At 34.3% G+C, this 16,973-nt stretch overlaps 1 protein-coding gene and 1 pseudogene across 2 annotated transcripts in view; one reads left to right on the forward strand and one right to left on the reverse strand.

Annotated features, from left to right (window-relative positions):
* The first annotated feature begins 243 nt into the window (after positions 1 to 243).
* The window catches only part of TBC1D15 (TBC1 domain family member 15), a 60,246-nt gene continuing 43,516 nt past the window's right edge, over positions 244 to 16,973 (forward strand). For both annotated transcript variants that reach the window (XM_023520899.1, XM_011374385.2), the window contains exons 1-3: positions 244 to 359; positions 15,295 to 15,393; positions 15,818 to 15,892. In XM_023520899.1, the coding sequence (XP_023376667.1) occupies positions 330 to 359; positions 15,295 to 15,393; positions 15,818 to 15,892 (204 nt within the window). In that variant the 5' untranslated portion in view covers positions 244 to 329. The remainder of the gene's footprint in view (positions 360 to 15,294; positions 15,394 to 15,817; positions 15,893 to 16,973) is intronic.
* Positions 15,992 to 16,110, reverse strand: LOC111730255 (annotated as a pseudogene).

Consider the following 16,973-nt stretch of genomic DNA (forward strand, 5'->3'; position numbering starts at 1 on the left):
TGTTCCTAAGAAACAAGTGGCCTGCGGACGGAGGAGTCCCGCTCCGCAGCAAACCCCAAGGCAAAAACACTTCAATTTAGGTTTCCTCTTAAGAAAAATACATTAGCACATGCGCACTATGCACCAGAGACGACACCCTAGCTACCTCTGAGGCCAACTCAGCACGCAGCAGTACAGTGCCTCCTCCGCCCCGCCCCTTCACTCCGCGCCTTTCCGGCTACTCCCCGCCGCTTTCTCGCCCGGATATCAGTCTAGTTTTGCCGGATGTTGTTATGAGTACGAGAGACACGTGAGGCGCTGCTACGTCATCACAAGCACGCGCAGGAAACATGGCGGCGACGGGTGTTGTGAGCGGGAAGGTAAGTAACGGCTTCGGGGAAACACCCCTGCTTTTTTTGGGGGATGAGGGGTGCTTTTGCTGCTTTGAGGCCGGCTGGGGAGGGATGCGAGGGCATTTTTTTTATTAGGAACAGCCTGTGGCAGATGCAGGAGAAGAAGACTTGGTAGTGTCAGCTGTTTTCCCGAGAATGCCGGCTCAGCCTCGGAATTAGAGACCTGGCTCCTGCTCCAAGGCCAGCTAGGCCTCGGCACTGTTCTGGTTTGCCCCGCCCCAGAGCGGGGGGCTTTTATTTGTATTACTTTTTCTGAGACGGTTGGTTGCCTAGTTCCTTTCTTTTTTCTGGCTCACTTTGTTTTTCAGACTTTAGTTCTTTATGTTTGCTCTTCTGACTCCAGCGGCTTTCTCTCTTCCTCTGAGGCGTTAATCTAATTTGCCCCTGCCTTCTCCGCTTCACTCTGGTGAACGCCCTTCGGGAAGAGCTGATAACAGGTGCTAGGCAGCTGTGCTCTTCTTAGAAGAGCGTATTAGACCTTTTTTTTTTTTTTTTAAACAGATGGTCAAGTTGGTTAGTGGTTTTGAGCGGTAGGGCATGTATCCAGTGAGAGTTGGAGATGTACACCATCTGCGTTTGTCTAGGAAGACGTTAGCTATTTCCTAGACGTCTGTATTACGTTACGGTGGGAGTGTCTGTGGTGCCTTCTCACGGAGGTGGTGGTGATCAGTGGACCCCTAGCTAGTTCGTTAGAAACCAGGATTGGGTGCGGAGGAAATTTCTTTGTATAGTACCTATTTACGTTCCGAAGGCACCTCTTAATGCCTGCTATTTAGGACTATCATGACATGCTGCTGGCAGCATTTCCCATTGCAGGAGTATTTCGTAAACAGTTGGATCTGGTGATGACTCATCTCACACTAGGGACTGTTTACTTGTCGCAGGTAGCTTCCTCTGTTCCTTGAGGTTCACTCATTTTTTTCTTTTTCTATGCTACTCTCTTTAACGCATTTTGAATTATTTGGCAGTGTTTTTGGTTTGGTGTATGGACTACCATACTAGGCGGTGGGATAACTAACACATATGGTCTTGGTTTTGCTGTTACTCTAAAATGTGACCTTCGACTACTGAGGAAGCATGACTTCTCTGTCCTTCATATTCATTATCTCCAGAAAGGAGGTGGTGCCAATTATTATTTCTTCTATTGGAGTTACTACGATTACATGAAATAATAAAAGCATTAAAAAAAGATTACATACTTCTATATCCTGGCTATTTTAAATTATAGGTTGGTCATTTGTATTATTCACGCCCTGGTGGTTTTGTCAGTTTTTGTGGTCAGGGTGGTTGCCGATCTACTTGATTCACTACATATTTAAATGTTATCCTGTTTGATTTTCCCTCTGGACTGATCCACTCTAGGAGTTTTCAAGAACGGATCCTCCTTTTGAACTACACTTCCCTTTTTCAGATGTGGATCGATTTTGAAAACGCTTGAGATGATGAAGCAGAGTTGTGAAATGTCAGACTTTTCCACTCTTTCTTTCTAACCACTACCTTTTGTAATCTAACTTAAAATTAGTCTTATTTCATAACCACTTCACCTCATTTATTCTCTCTTATTGCAAATTCACACCCATTTCCCATCACTCCACCTAAACTATTTTTCCATGGTAGACACTGTTCCTCTCCCAGATAATACTATCATGACCCACAAAACCTACTTAGTTTTCCCTAAGTTCAGCTGTAGTTTAATGGCATCATCATTCATCTGGTTGCATGTAAAACAAACTTGGAGATGTCCATTTTATAACAACATCTAATCAATAACGTTATGATCAAGTCCTTATAAGTTTTACCTTAAAAGTGTTTCTTAAATTTGTTGCATCCTCTTCATTTTTCAGTGCTTAGTTATTTAGGCCTTTAAACAAGGCTTCTAGTTTGTCTTTAGTCTTGAGTTCTTGGCTGATTTTTTTATCCTTGTCTTCATTCTCTTTGCCCACAGTCATCCCTCTGCACAACCACTGGAGTTATTTTTTTTATGTACAAATCTGATTGTCTCTTGCTTTAAAAAAAACAAAATAAAAAAAAATTTGTTACTGTCACCATTAAAATAGTCTTCAAGGTTGGTTAACATGGCATAAAAAGCCATGTAACCTTTCTGGATTTATCATATGCTTCCCTACTTCTCAGTCTTTCTTTGGGAAAGGGTGGTAAGGAAAAATACATATTAATGAGTGTGTGTATGTGCTTGTATTTACATACCTCCCCTTGACTCCCCCCCCACCCCAAAATTCAGCTAAGCCCTGTCTAGTTTAGAAACCTAAGGCAGCCGGTATTAACCAAAGTTCACAAGACTCACATGTGGTACCTTTAAAAAATATCGATGTTGGGCTACAACCCAGCTCTGTTGAATAAGAATCTCTCAGTGTTGATATCTAGGATGTGAGTAACTTTTTTAGTAGGTCCACTTTGCTTGTTTTGAACTTCGAGGTAGGAAATGTTGGAGGGAGGAAGTTAATGTCACATGGAGAAGCAGTGTAAGATAACAGTCAAGAGTTTGACTCTGGAGCCAAACTAGTTTCAAAAGCTAGCTTCACGCTTACTCGTGGCTTCAGTGTAATAACTTAACCTCCTCCTTGTGCTTCAGTCTCCTCGTCTGTAATAGTACTTTATGAGATTGTTAGGATTAATAAGAGAATATATTAGAACAAAACCTGGCATATAGTAGATACTGTGTAGGTGTTATTCGTCATCTTAATTTTTCTACAAGTTATTCGCTGGGTATGGCAGAATTTTAAAGATTAAGGATATGGCTGTGAATTTCATTTTTGTAGTTACCACTAGTTCTAATTCTCATTGTTATTTTAAGAATTGAAAACTGCCTTGTTTTAGTAGTAGTTTTGATGAATGAAAAATCATCACAATGGGGCAGTGGTTAAGGAAATGGAGCCGATTGCCTGGGTTCACACCCTTGCTCCACTGCTTTTATAGCATTGTTACTTTGGGCAAATTTCTTAACTTTCCTGTGTCCCAGTTTTCTCATTTATAAAATGAGGAATAATCATTTTTCCATCATGGAGTGGTAGGATTAAATGAGTTAATATTTGCAAAGCATTTAGAATAGTGCCTGGTGTCAAGTGCTAAATAAATGTTAGCTGCTATAACTGTTGTTAAGATCTTTCAGGCTGTCTTAAGATTGTAAGGTTATTGATATGAAAATAGTTGTTTATTTTTGCTATCATTTTGCACAAAGAGATTAAGGCTGTTTACAAATATAAAAGTAATCTATTTATGTAAAATAAATAAGGGGATAAAGGAGGCAAAAGGAAAGTAAATGAAGGTAGGGAAAGTGGATGGAATTGAAGTGCGACTATTAAATAAACTGTATGCTTTATTGGGCTACAGTTTGGCTGTAAGTTTTCTAGCAGCCAAAGTAAAAGAGGACAACCTGATCAATTATAAGAATTATAGGATCCATGGTAAAATAAAACCAAAAAGAAAACCCCAAAAACTAGTTTATGAAGATTACACCAAAGTCTCCTGTAGGTTCTTTATGCTATGTAACATAATGTAATTATGTGGCATATTGTAACCTTTTGGTAAGGAAAAGAAACCTGTAATGCTCCTTAGGGTGCTGATGGTTTTTGCTAGTGGGTAGTTCAGTAGCTCATTGGATACAGGGTACCAATTTCATGTATTTAGTTCTCTGATGATTTGACTAAATTCAAGGGTAAGTTTTTGTCAGCATGAGTGTATGGGTTCAGTTTTGCATGTATATTGTTTTTCTTAGCTGAGCTTTTGAAAGTGTGTTTCAGTTTGATTATAAACCCTGATTCTTGGAGTCCAGCTATTCTTTGTTGCTATTTATGTGCAGAACCATATGTTTTAACAGTCAACCAGACAGGGAAAGAGTGACATCCTCTTGGGGACAAAATAGGGGCACAACTATAAAGGCCATCCTGCTTGTTTTCTAACAGGTGAATGGAGTTGAATTAATGGAATCAGTTAAATTTACCTATTACAGAGAAGATGGGAAAAAGGAGACAGCCTGAAATAGAGCCTTATACCCATGGTTTCACTAATAGCACTCTTGTTTTGGAGTTAAAAAGTCCTTTATTTCAGTACACTTGCTATTTCTCTAAGTGTCTGTTTTTACTGTGGTTATATTAGAAAAAATTGGGAGATTAACTTATTTTTTCTTAGAGTTTGTTTTGATGGTGTTCTTCGTGAGAATTTATTTTGTAGCTTAAATTTGACCCCTTCCAATTCTTTTTAGATATGCTTATAGTTTCGTGAAACCCTTGTGCTTAAGAAAAATAAAGTATAGTCTTGGTATGTAGTATATTTTCCAGGAGAAATTTTCTTTTCCTGGACTAGATTTTGTAACATGGTAGTTACCTTCCCGGTACAAGATACACTATATATACATATGTCTTCTTTATTTTTCTGGCATTCTTTAACAAATGTTTGAGTACTTTCTGTGTTCTGAGTTCTTTGGATACAAGAGTGGGTAAATACAGACTTTATTCTTGACACTACTGTAGTTTGCAGTTTTAACAAGTTACTTTATGAATTAATAAAAACATGGCTGTTTTGGAAAGAATTAAATTTTAAGTCTTTGATGGGACATAGATGCTGAGAGTAGATGAAAATTTATAATGCAGCCTTTTAATTTTCATTTTTTTGTGGAAAAATCCTTATGAAATCTATTTGCTGTCTCTTATTGTGCAATACTATAATGTATATGTAGACATTTAGTTCTCATTGTAGTTCCCCAGACTGCTAAATTATACCTGCCCTCCTGACTGACATTGTTTGGCATACTCATGCCCTTAAGAAGCAATTATAGTTCTGCAGCCTGCCCTTCATCAAGAATTGTACCATCCTCAGTATCTCAGTATCTATCTTTACTTTCAGAATTTCTATGGTTTGTTACCCTTAAAAGTACCTGTGTTCTACATTTCTTTAGTTTCATGATCATCACTGATTAACATGTCCCAAATAAAACTCATTGTTTACATTCTTCTGTATTCCCTGTCTCGATGAATACCTTCATTCACTCAGTTTTGTCCCTGACTCCTCTACTTCACCTCCCACGTGTGATCAGTCACGAAGTCCTATCACTTTGACTTTTTAAAAATCTTTCTAAGATCTGCCTTTCCTTATTCCCACTACTGCTGTCTTAGTTCAAGCCACCATGAATCTCTCCCTCCCTGGATTACTGCAGCTGTTCATTCTCTTCTCTGCAGCCATTGTGTTAGAAAAAGGCAAGTCTGGCTATGGCATTCCCCTGCTAGAGCTTTCTAATGGCTTTCTAGTAGTGAAAATTGTCTTTAGGATAAATTTACAGATTTCCAAATTCTTGGGCATGGCTTATAAGATTGAGTAGGATCTGATCTGGTTTCTATTGTCTCCAAATTCTTTAGCCTTTACCATCCAATCTGAGTTGCAGCCGTGCACTTAATACTGCTCTCAGTAAAGAACATATACACTCTTCTAGTTCAAATAGCCATTTTTCAGATCTCAGCTTGGTTAAGTCTTCCTGATTTCTCATCCTGCCTGAGCCCCTTAACTCTAGGTTAGATAGCATTTATTAGGGCTTGCTTTGGCAGCTTATTCGTATTTCTTTCATATGTTGTAACTACCTGTTTTCTTGTCTTAATCTCCACTTAGATTGTAAGTGCTACGAAGGCAGCGACTGAATCTTATTTATACCTAGGAGTATGGTCTATGCCTGGCATATTATAGGCATTCGCTATTTATTTATTGAAGAAATAACAAATAGGCCTCATTCAGGATCCCATGTATCACACTCTATGACCATTGATTTACTGGTTGGCATGACATTGATAGATTAGTCAGACACTTTTTTCGATGTGTATGTTTCCACCAGTACCTTTATTCCCAGCAACTAGTTTGTGCTCAATAAATATGTCGAGTGTATGAATGAAGAAACTTCTAAATCAGATTAGGCGAAATGAGGGTTGTTGGAAGAGTTTGGACCGGCTATTGCTTGTGCTCTTTTGAAGTACTTAGTAGAAGTTATTTGCAGAGAGAAGATGTAAAACAGGTGTTCCAGCTACACCGAACAGATGCACACACAAAAGGGCACAAGATTGAGGGAACAGGTGAGTTCAGAGTGGCCTAAGCCAGAAAGTTTCTGTGTATCGGCAAGTGTCAGGTGTTATATAGCTGTAGAGGTACAAGGGTAGAGTCAGAAGGAATTTAAGCTCAGGCGTGGTATGGTTAGATGTACATTTTATAAACATCAGTTTTGGCAGTGGTTACACGTTACACATATCTTACACAGATTATTGGAGGGTGAATCGATTGGAGGAAGAGATACCACAATGTTATTTTATCAACCCTGGCTAGAAGTGGTGAGGGGTCAGCCTCAGAGCTGAAGGTTTGAGGAATTTAGGAGATAGGATGGGGATAATGAAAAGGCATTTAGGATAACTGGGTTGATGGGATAGCTTTGATAGAGTTGGGAATATCAAGAGAGCAGATTTTGGATAAAACATGCCGTTTAAGATGTCTGTGGATTATTCGAATGGAGATAACAAGTAGGTGCATAGATATTTTGGGTGTGGAGCTCATTAGAACTTCTGGGCACATACTGAGATTTCCTGTGGATACTTTCTGTAACCAAAAGTTTGAATTATTTATATGCTGAATAATTTTTAAAAACTGAATTTTTGTAACTTTTTTGTTAAATTTAGCTTTTAAAATTCATAGTTGTTAAAGTTCGAGAATGTATGTTATGTATGGTAAGTGTTGGATTTCTAAGTGTGGATAGAGGGCAAGAATTTTATCCCTAAGTTTACCAGTAAATTAAAAATAATTGGTTGAATGTTTTCGTTTACCTTTAGTTTTTGAAAATAAAGATAATAATACAAATAAAAACATAAAAATTATTTGTTACTATATTGTGCAACTTCTTTATTTTTTTTCAGCTTTTTCTGTCAGTAAGTAACATGGTCTTGAGTTGGATTTTCCCAAGTACATCTCTTTATCTACAAAATTGAATTTATCTTTGCCTGCCTCATTTTTGCCTTTTAATTCTAACTTTTGCTAAGTTAGAGGTTAGTAAGTTTATTTTAAAACATTTTTTGTGGTTCTAGAACTCTTTTAAAGTTATAGCTGACTTAGTTCCTTTGCTAAAGGTATAAAATCTACAGTTTTTATTGCCATCAGCAGACCATCTTTGGAAGTTTTATAAATATACTTACTTGCTTTGGCATGTTAGCAAATATTTAAGAGTAAACAAGAACCTGGAGAGCATGCGATAATTTTAATCCAAATGGAGAACTTAATTTTTTAGTATCTTTACATTTGCTCCTTTTTTCCCCCAAGAGAGTGGGGAACACTTAGAATATTTTAGTTTGTGTAAAGATTTTACCTTTTTTTGTAACATTGCCAGGTACCTACAGGCCAGGAAATTTGTCTTGTTTATTTTTCCACTCTCCATGGTGTCTGGCACATAATAAGTGCCTAATAAAAGGTTTGTTGAATCAAGTTTAGATAATTAGCTTAGCACTACCAAATGGCAAGTCTTTGAATGCCATTGATAGTTTTTGCTCCCCAATGAACAGACATTCCACAGTGAAAATGGTGATTTAAAAGAATTTTTGAGGTAGGATCAACTTTTTTTTTTTTTGGTGAAATATTTCTGCTTATCTATTTACTTTTATATGGATGTTCACAGTTTGAAACAGTTGACTTTCCATGTAGGTTATTTTTTATACAGCATCAGTAAGGTATAATTGACAAGCAAGTTGTACATAGTGTGTAATTGGTAACTATGATGTATATATTCACTATGAACACATCAACACAATTAATGACATTTCTGCTACTCAGAGTTTCCTCTTGACTCATTGTAATCTATCAATACCTTCATTCTATCCACAGGCAACCACTGAGCTGCTTTATGTCACTATAGATTAGTTTGTAATTTTTAGAATTTTATGTAAGTGAAATTATATAGTATGTACTCTCTTTGGTCTTTTTTTCATTCAGTATAATTATTTTGAGATTCATTCATGTTATGTATATCATTGGTATCATTGGTTTTGAGAGTTCTTACGTTCTGGATACAAGTCTTTTATTAGACACATAGTGTGATTTGCAAATGTATTTTTTGCCTGAGCCTTGGCTTTTCATTTGCTTTTTGAAGAGCAGCAGTATTCAATGTTGATGATTTATCAAGTTTTTATGCCGTTGGTGTCATTTCTAAAAAATTTGCCGAATCCAAGGCCACAAAGATTATCTTCTATGTTTTCTTAAAGTTTTGTAGTTTTAGGTTTTACATTTAAATCTGTGGCCCATTTTAATTCAATTTGGATATGAAGTGCGATGTATGGATTGAAGTTTAATTTTTGCACATAGATATCCAGTTGTTCAAAACTCTTTGTTAAAAAGACATCTTTCTTTACTGAATTGCAAATTGGTAAATAAATTTACCATATATATGTGTGTGTGTGTTTGTGAACTGTTTCGTATTATCAGTTTTTCTTCAGTACCACACTTTCTTGGCTACTCTAGATTTATACTAAGTCTTATAGTCGGATATGTTATTACTCCATTGTTATTCTTTTTCAAGGCTGATTTGTGTTATTCTAGGTCATTTGAATATACATACAACTTTTAGAATCAGCTTTTGTTAATATCTCCAAAGAGCCTGTTGGAATTTTGATTGTCATTGCAGTCAATCTAGAGATCAATTTGGGGAGAATGGACATCTTAACAATTTTATTCTTTTGAGTCATGAACATGGCATATTTCTTATTTAATTTAGGTCATTTTTCATTTTTCTCAGAAATGTTTTATAATTTTCAGTTTAGAGGTCTTGCACATCTTATCAGATTTATATCTGAGTATCTGATATTTTTTGGTTATTGTAAATGGCTATAATTAAAAATCCTACTTTGATTATTGATTGGTATATATAAAAATAGAACTGATTTTCATATATTGATCTTGAGTCCTGGATCCTTGTTAAATATGTTCACTAAGTTTTAGTAGTCTTTATGTGGATTCCGTTGGATTTTCTACATAGACAATCATGTTATCTGCAAATAAGTTGTTTTTTTTCCAATCTAGGTTCCTTTTATTTATATTTTCTTTGTTTCAGTGTCTAAAACCTCAAGTACAGTATTGAATAGAAGTGATAAGAGTGAACATACTTACTGTGTTCCTGATCTTAGGAGAAAGCATTTGGTCTTTAAGTATATAATGTCAGCTATAGTGTTTCATAGATACCCTTTATCCAACTGAGGGACTGAGGAAGTTTCCTTCTAGTCCTAATTTGCTGAGAGTTTTTGTCAGAAATGGATGTTGGACTTTGTTGAATGCTTTTCTTGAATCTTTTCAGATTATCATATAGTTCTTTAAATTTTTTTTCACAATAGTGAATTATAGCGATTGATTTTTGAATATTAAACCAACCGCACTTGGTCATGAAGTATTTTTCTTTCTACATATCATTGGATTCAATTTGCTTAACTTGTGTTTAAAATTTTTTGCATCTAAGTTCATGAGAGAGATTGGGCTGTAGTTTTATTTTCTTAAAATTTTTTTTTTTGTCTAAGTTTGGTGTTAGGATAATGTTGGCCTCATAGAATAAATTGGGAAGTATTACTCCTTTTCAATTTTCTGGAAGAGTTTGTGTAGGATTGGTATTAAATTCTTTCTTAAATACTTGGCAAAATTCACCAGTAAAACCATATGGGCCTGGACTTTTCTGTGTGGGAAAGTTTTTAACTGCAAATTAAATTTCCTTAATACTGGGTTACTCAGGTTATTTTCATTTTGAGTGAGCTTTGATAGGTATGTCTCTTAAGGAATTTGTTTTGTCTGAGTTGTTGAATTTACTAGTCTAAATTGTTTATAAATTTTCATGGTATCTTTTTTATATGTGTAAATCTATAGTGATGTTAATGTTCTAATTCCTAATATTGGTAATTTGTATCTCTTGTTTTTTCCTCATCAATCTGTTTAGAGTTTTACCAGTTTTTTCTTCCTCCTAGCTTTTGGTTTTGTTGACACCCACATCGCTGTTTTTCTTTTTCTTTTTTTATTTTATTAATTTCTACTTGATGTTTATTTCTCTTCAGCTTACTTTGGGTTTAATTCACATTTCTTTTTCTAGTTTATTAAGATAGAAACTGAGGTCATTAGTTTGAGGCGTTTTTTCTTTTGAATAAAGGCATGTTGTACTATATATTTCCCACTAAGCACTGTTTTAGTGGCACTGCACACATTTTGATATGATTTGTTTGCATTTTCAGTTCAGATACTTTATATTTTCCCTTTTGATGTCCTCTTTGACCCTTGGGTTATTTGGGAATGTGTTATTAATTTCAAGATACGTGTGAATGTTCCAAAGATAGTTCTATTACTGATTTATTTATTACTTTATTAATTCTGTGGTCACAGAATATACTTGAGTTCTTTTAAATTTACTGAGATTTGTTTTATGGCCCAAAGTATGATCCATCTTGGTAAATGTTTTGTGGACACGTGAAAGAAAGTATATTTTGCTGTTGGGTGGAGTGTTCTGTAAGTGTCAGGTCGATTTGGTTGATAGTGTCATTCAAATCTTGTATATTGTTATTGATTTTCTGTCTGTTTTATCAGTTATTGGGAGAAGGGTATTGAAATCTGTGACTGTAGATTTATCTATTATTTGCAATTCTATAAGTTTATATTATATTATTTGAAAGTCTGTTATTAGGTGCATAAACATTTCGGATTGTTTGTCTTGCATTGACCTTTTTTATCATGATGAAATTATCTTTGTACCTGGTTATATTTTGTTTGCTCTGAAATTTACTTTTGTCAGGTAGTAATATAGCCATTCTAACTTTCTTTGACTAATGTTAGTATGGTATATTTTTAAATCCTTTTATCTTTAACCTGTTTGTGTCTTTATTTTTAAAACACTTCTTTTTTTCTTTTTTTTGTAGGTAGCATAGAGTTTAGTCTTTTCTGTACTTCCATTTCTGTTCTGGCTTTTGTGCTATTTTTGTCATTTTACTTTTGTGTATATTACAGATCCCATAAAATAAACATATACATGTATTTATTTACTTATTTATACTTTAAACAAGGAGATTCGATTAACAAGAAGTAAAATGTATTTATCCACATAGTTACCATTTTGGATGGCTCTTATTTCTGTGTGTAGATCCAGATTTCCTTCTAGTTTAATTTATTCTTCCTGGAAGATTTCCTTTAACATTTTTTTGTAGTGTAGGTCTGATGGTGATGAAATTTTTTTAGCTTTTATGTCTAAAAGAGAATTTTACCTTCTTTTTCGAAAGATATTTTCTTTGAGTATAGAATTGTAGGTTAACAGTGTTTTTCTTTCAGTACTTGCTCCAAGGAGGTAGGAGGAAACTTGGGGATTGATAGATATGTTTATGACTTGATAGTGATGGTTCATGGATATATACTTAGCCCATACTTAGCAAGTTACAACTTGATAAGTTACATTAAGTATATATAGCTTCTTGTATGTCATAAATTGTTTAAAATATGATGTTGCTCCATTCTAGTCTTAATTGTTTTGAAAAAGAAATCTGCTGTAATCATTACATGTACTTTTTTCCTCAGACTGTTAAGATTTTCTGTGTTACTAATTTTGTACAGTTTAATCATTTTATTCTTTCATATAGGCTTTGTTTTGGTGATTATTGCACTGGAGTTCACTGGGCAGTTTAGGTCTGTAAGTTTATAGTCCATCAGATTTGGAAAAACTTCTGTAATAATTTATTTTTTAAGATTTTTTTGTTGTTGTTTCTCCCGTCTACCATCTCCTTCAGGTACTTCAATTATATGTAAATAGATCACTTGAACTGTCTTTTCCCTCTGCTTGTGTTTTGTATAGTTTATGTTGCTGTAACTTCAGGTCCATTATCCTTCTGCAATGTCTAATCTGCCATTAGCACATTACTGTATTTTTCATTTGAGATGTTTTAATTTTCATCTCTAGAAGTTTAATTCTTTTTTATATTTTTGATGTCTTAATGAGTTCTAACTTTTCTTTAGTGTCTTGAACAGTCTTCAGTTATAATGATGCTTTAATAGCTCTCTTTGCTAATCCTATTATTTGTGTCGTTTTGGGTTGCATTTTATTGGTTGATTTTGCTCTTCATTATGGGTTACAGTTTTTATATTAGCATGCTTAGTAATTTGTTTTGTTTACCGGATGTCAGATATTGTGGATTTTATCTTGGATGATAGATATCTTTTGTATTCCTATAAAATATTTTGAGCTTTATCATAGAAGCGATTTAAGTAATGTGAAAACAGTTTGATACTTCCCGATCTTGCTTTTAAACTTTATTAGAGGATATCAGCACAGCATTTAAAATGGGACTGATTTTGCCACAATGCTGATGCATGACTATTTTGAGTGCTCTACCCAGTGTTCTGTGAATAATGAGGTTTCCCACTCTACTGGAAACAGCTCTGTGTGAGCCTGCAGATTGTTTCTTCTAATAATTTCAAATGGCTTTTCTGAAAAATCTTTCCTTGGATAGTTTACTGATATACATGCACTGCTCAGTACTTACTGAACACTCAGTGACCTCTGCATATCTCTTAAGTTCTCTCTCTGAGCACTTCTCCCTTTTCTGGTACTTTGAACTATATTGGCCTCCCCCAGTTCCCAGCTCTGTGATAACTCAGAGAGACTTTTTCATAAGGTGCCTGGTACTAATACTTTTAAAATATTTTCCGAGCTAGATTACTTAGGAAACTTAACTTTTTCCTAAAAAGAGAATAGGCAACACTTGACCAAAATATGTGTGGGAAAGAGAGAGTTGCTTAATGTCCTTCAGTTAGGTGAAGTGTTTCATTCGATTCTTTAGACGTCATTAAAGTTTCAGAATCTCATTAGTATTAATAGTATTACAAAACCTTGGATTGCATTGTTAATGATACTAAGCTTTTCTTGGCAAGTGAGTGTGCCTTTTTCTACTGTGAGAACTGTGAAATTCTTTGGTTATTCTAATAGCTGAGTCTGGTGAAAATATGTTAAAGTGTAGTTTCTGGATATGTCTCATCTATTTGTCACAAAAACTTGAGATATAAAGGGGTTTCTTTTCCATAACTTTTTATATTTCCATTTTGTGGCCCCAGATATAATTACCTAGTTCAACTTCCTGTTTTGTGAATTGGTAATTTTGTATTTACTAAAGCAATATGTAACTATATTTTAACTTTGAAATATCAAAATAAGTTAAAGGTATTAACAAAAAACCTATAGTTCCTCTTGCAACCTTTATCTTATTCCCTTTTCCAGAAGTAACTCTGTTAACAGCTTAAAGTGTGTCATTCCAGAACCTAACTACTTCTATGCATTTTACACAGATATAGAAAAACTTTTAAAAAGCATAAGTGTTATCATAACTATAGTTAATTGGTAATTTTTTGTATTTATTTTTAGTTTTATGTGTATGTTTGGCCATTTAATCTCCCTTTTTCTTTTGTAACTCTTGAATAGTATTCCCCATAGACAATATCTAAAGATATATTTGATCATTTCCTTCTTTGTGGATATTTAGATTTGTACCTTCCCTTACCTCTTTTTTTCCCCCTCCCTCACCCACTCTGGAATAATAAATAATACTATTATTGTGAATATTCTCATTCATATCTTTATGCACGTGTGAGAATAAGTCTGTATGGTTTAAAATGTTTCATCTCTATGCAAACAGTGTAGGATTGTCTCCCACCACTTCCCAACTCATACTGTCCCCAATCTTTGCCTTCTGCTTAATGCTAGTCTGTTGCTTCACAACTGTTTCATTGAAGGCCATCTTTCGATTTTGAGATCGGAACTTCTCTTGTTATGTTGACTAGAAAGACTCTTTTTGACATGATTTAAGTCCATATCAGAAGTCATTAGCATAACATAGGATAGGCCGGGGGAAAAGTACTTTGAGAGCTTTATAGTGCAGTTTTGTCATTCATCAACTAGAGGGCGATGGTGATGGGCTCTGGTAGTGCTTGTCCTGCATTGTTGGTCCCTGCGCTATTCTGAATAGTGCTGCGATTAGATTAATAAAATGTCTACATAAATAGAAAGTACGTTGCATTCTAAACTTGCATATGTCAAAAGAACTTAGGTCTAGAATTGAATATTTTCTTTTTGCTTATTTTCATAATGAAAAATTTTTTAATGATTGAAATGGGTCCCAGGAATGGAATGTTCATTTATAACATTATGCCTATAGAAAATAAAGCTTAACTTTAAATGTTTCCGTTTTCTCAGGAATTAATTTACATGCCCCATATATTCCCATAGGACATTGTTCAGGGACCATGTTTTAATCATGTTCATATACCTGTGGTCTTTTATATGCTTTTACATATAGAAGCACTCAGTAAATATTTGTGAGTTTGAACTAGTTTAAACAGTTAACTACTAGAAGTCCTCAACATTACTCTTTAAAATTCCTGTGTTTCTTGAATTTCTGTGCCACTGTGCTACAAAAACTCCAAAATGATCTTAAAGTAAAAAAAATGTCCTATTATGGGGTTAGAAAGCATTGATCATTATATTTTATCTATTCTTATTCTTGAATATTTTCAGATCCTTTTCAAGTTTGAGCCCAGTATTTTGCTTAATGTTTGTTAAAAGCATATTTTAACTGAAATTTGCATATTGAGACACATAGCAGTTAGCCTGACATCTTTGTTTATGCAGAACGTTAAGATCATGATTATCATTAAACCAAAAACTTTATGCGTAACAAAGCAAACTTCCTTCCACTTTATCTTTGTTTGAACTTAAGTCTGAATAGTATTTTAATAATACATTTATACATAAAATAATCAGAAACTTGGTTTAGAAATTATAGGAAAACATGTCTTAATTGTTTTTTAACAAATGTTAAAATAGTACTGAATAAAAATTGTGTGATTAATCTTATTTTTGCTGTTCCAGATTATATATGAACAGGAAGGGGTTTATATTCATTCATCTTGTGGAAAGACTAATGACCAAGACAGCTTGATTTCAGGAGTATTACGTGTTTTAGAAAAGGTATGTTTCTAGTAAATGATTTTATTTAATAAAAATTGATCATGGTAGTGGCTCATTTCGGCATTATCAGCAAGTTTGAGTTTCATATGTAAGATGAAATTATGTAATTGAATAGTGGTTGTAAATTTAACATGGAAATGATGTTAGAAATAAACTGCTTTAGTTAAATCAGTAAAATGACATGGAATATTTAAAAACTCATATAAAAGTTGCAGTCATACATTTTTTAATAATGAAAAATAAACAGAATTTAAAAATCTCTATAACATTGGTTGTCAAATAGTGGTTTACATATGATAGTGCATATATAAAGTGCTAATATGTAAGGTTAAAAATTTTATTTTGTGTTCAGGGAGTTAAAAATAGGTGACTATGAATGTAAGATATTGCTGAATAGTAAATATATTTCATAATTTCTTTCTAGGATACTGAAGTGATAGTGGACTGGAGACCATTGGATGATGCCTTAGACTCTTCTAGTATTCTCTGTGCTGGAAAGGTATTTAAGAAAAAAAAATGTATGATTAAAGAAAAGCCATTAAAAAAGCTTTATTGAGATATAATTCATATACATGAAATTCATACTTTTTTTTTTAAACGCCTACAGCTCCTGGTATTCTTAGGTGGTTTCCCATCCAAGTACTAACCAAGCCCGACCCTGCTTAGCTTCCGAGATAAGATGAGATCAGGTACATTCAGGGTGGCATGGCCATACACAAAATTTACACTTTAAAGTGTTTAATTCAGTGGTATTGGTGTATTTATAGTGTTGCGCAACTATCACCAATATCTAATTTTAGAATAGTTTCATCAGTCCTGAAAAAGAAAAGTACCTTTTAGTGGTCACTCTCCATTTCCCTCTCCTCCCAGCCCCTGGCATCCACTCATCTAATTTCTGTCTCTGTGAATTTGCCTACTGTGGACATTTCATGTAAATGGATCATCTAGTACGTGGTCTTCTGTGACTGGCTTCTTTCACTTAGCATAACGTTTCAAAGTTCACAATTTCTTTTTTCTTTTTGCTAAGTAATATTGCATTTGTGGATAACACATTTTATTTATTTATCAGTTGATGGACATTTGTGTTGTTTTTACTTTTAGGCTAATATAAATAATGCTGCTGTGAACATTCATGTAGAAGTTTTTGTGTGGACATGTATTTTTCTCTTGAAAACCTAGGAGTGGAATCCTTGGGTTATATGATAATTTGTGTAACATTTGTATCATATGTTGACTTCTCAATATGGAAGATAGAGATTTAGCTGTATCTTTTCTCTTAATTCGCATTGAAACCCTGGCTTAGTTGTCCACATTTCTTCTCGAAGTACTTAATCATACAAATGATCTTCTAATTTCATTTTCATAGACATTTCTCCCAGGTCGTCTTCATTCTGAACTGGTTGCTCTTTTGGTTTATTATGCAGAAATTATCCTGGGGATTCTTTTTTCCTCTTTCTCACTATTTTAATCTCCATTTTCTATATCCTCTACTGTTATCTATGTATTTTGGTTTATTCCTTTGTTTTGGTGCAGCTCCAGTGCTTCCTGAGAAAAAGGGTGCATAAGGACCTTTTAATATG

The sequence above is a fragment of the Pteropus vampyrus genome, unplaced genomic scaffold (assembly GCF_000151845.1).
Source record: "Pteropus vampyrus isolate Shadow unplaced genomic scaffold, Pvam_2.0 Scaffold9, whole genome shotgun sequence".
Lineage (NCBI taxonomy): Eukaryota > Metazoa > Chordata > Mammalia > Chiroptera > Pteropodidae > Pteropus > Pteropus vampyrus.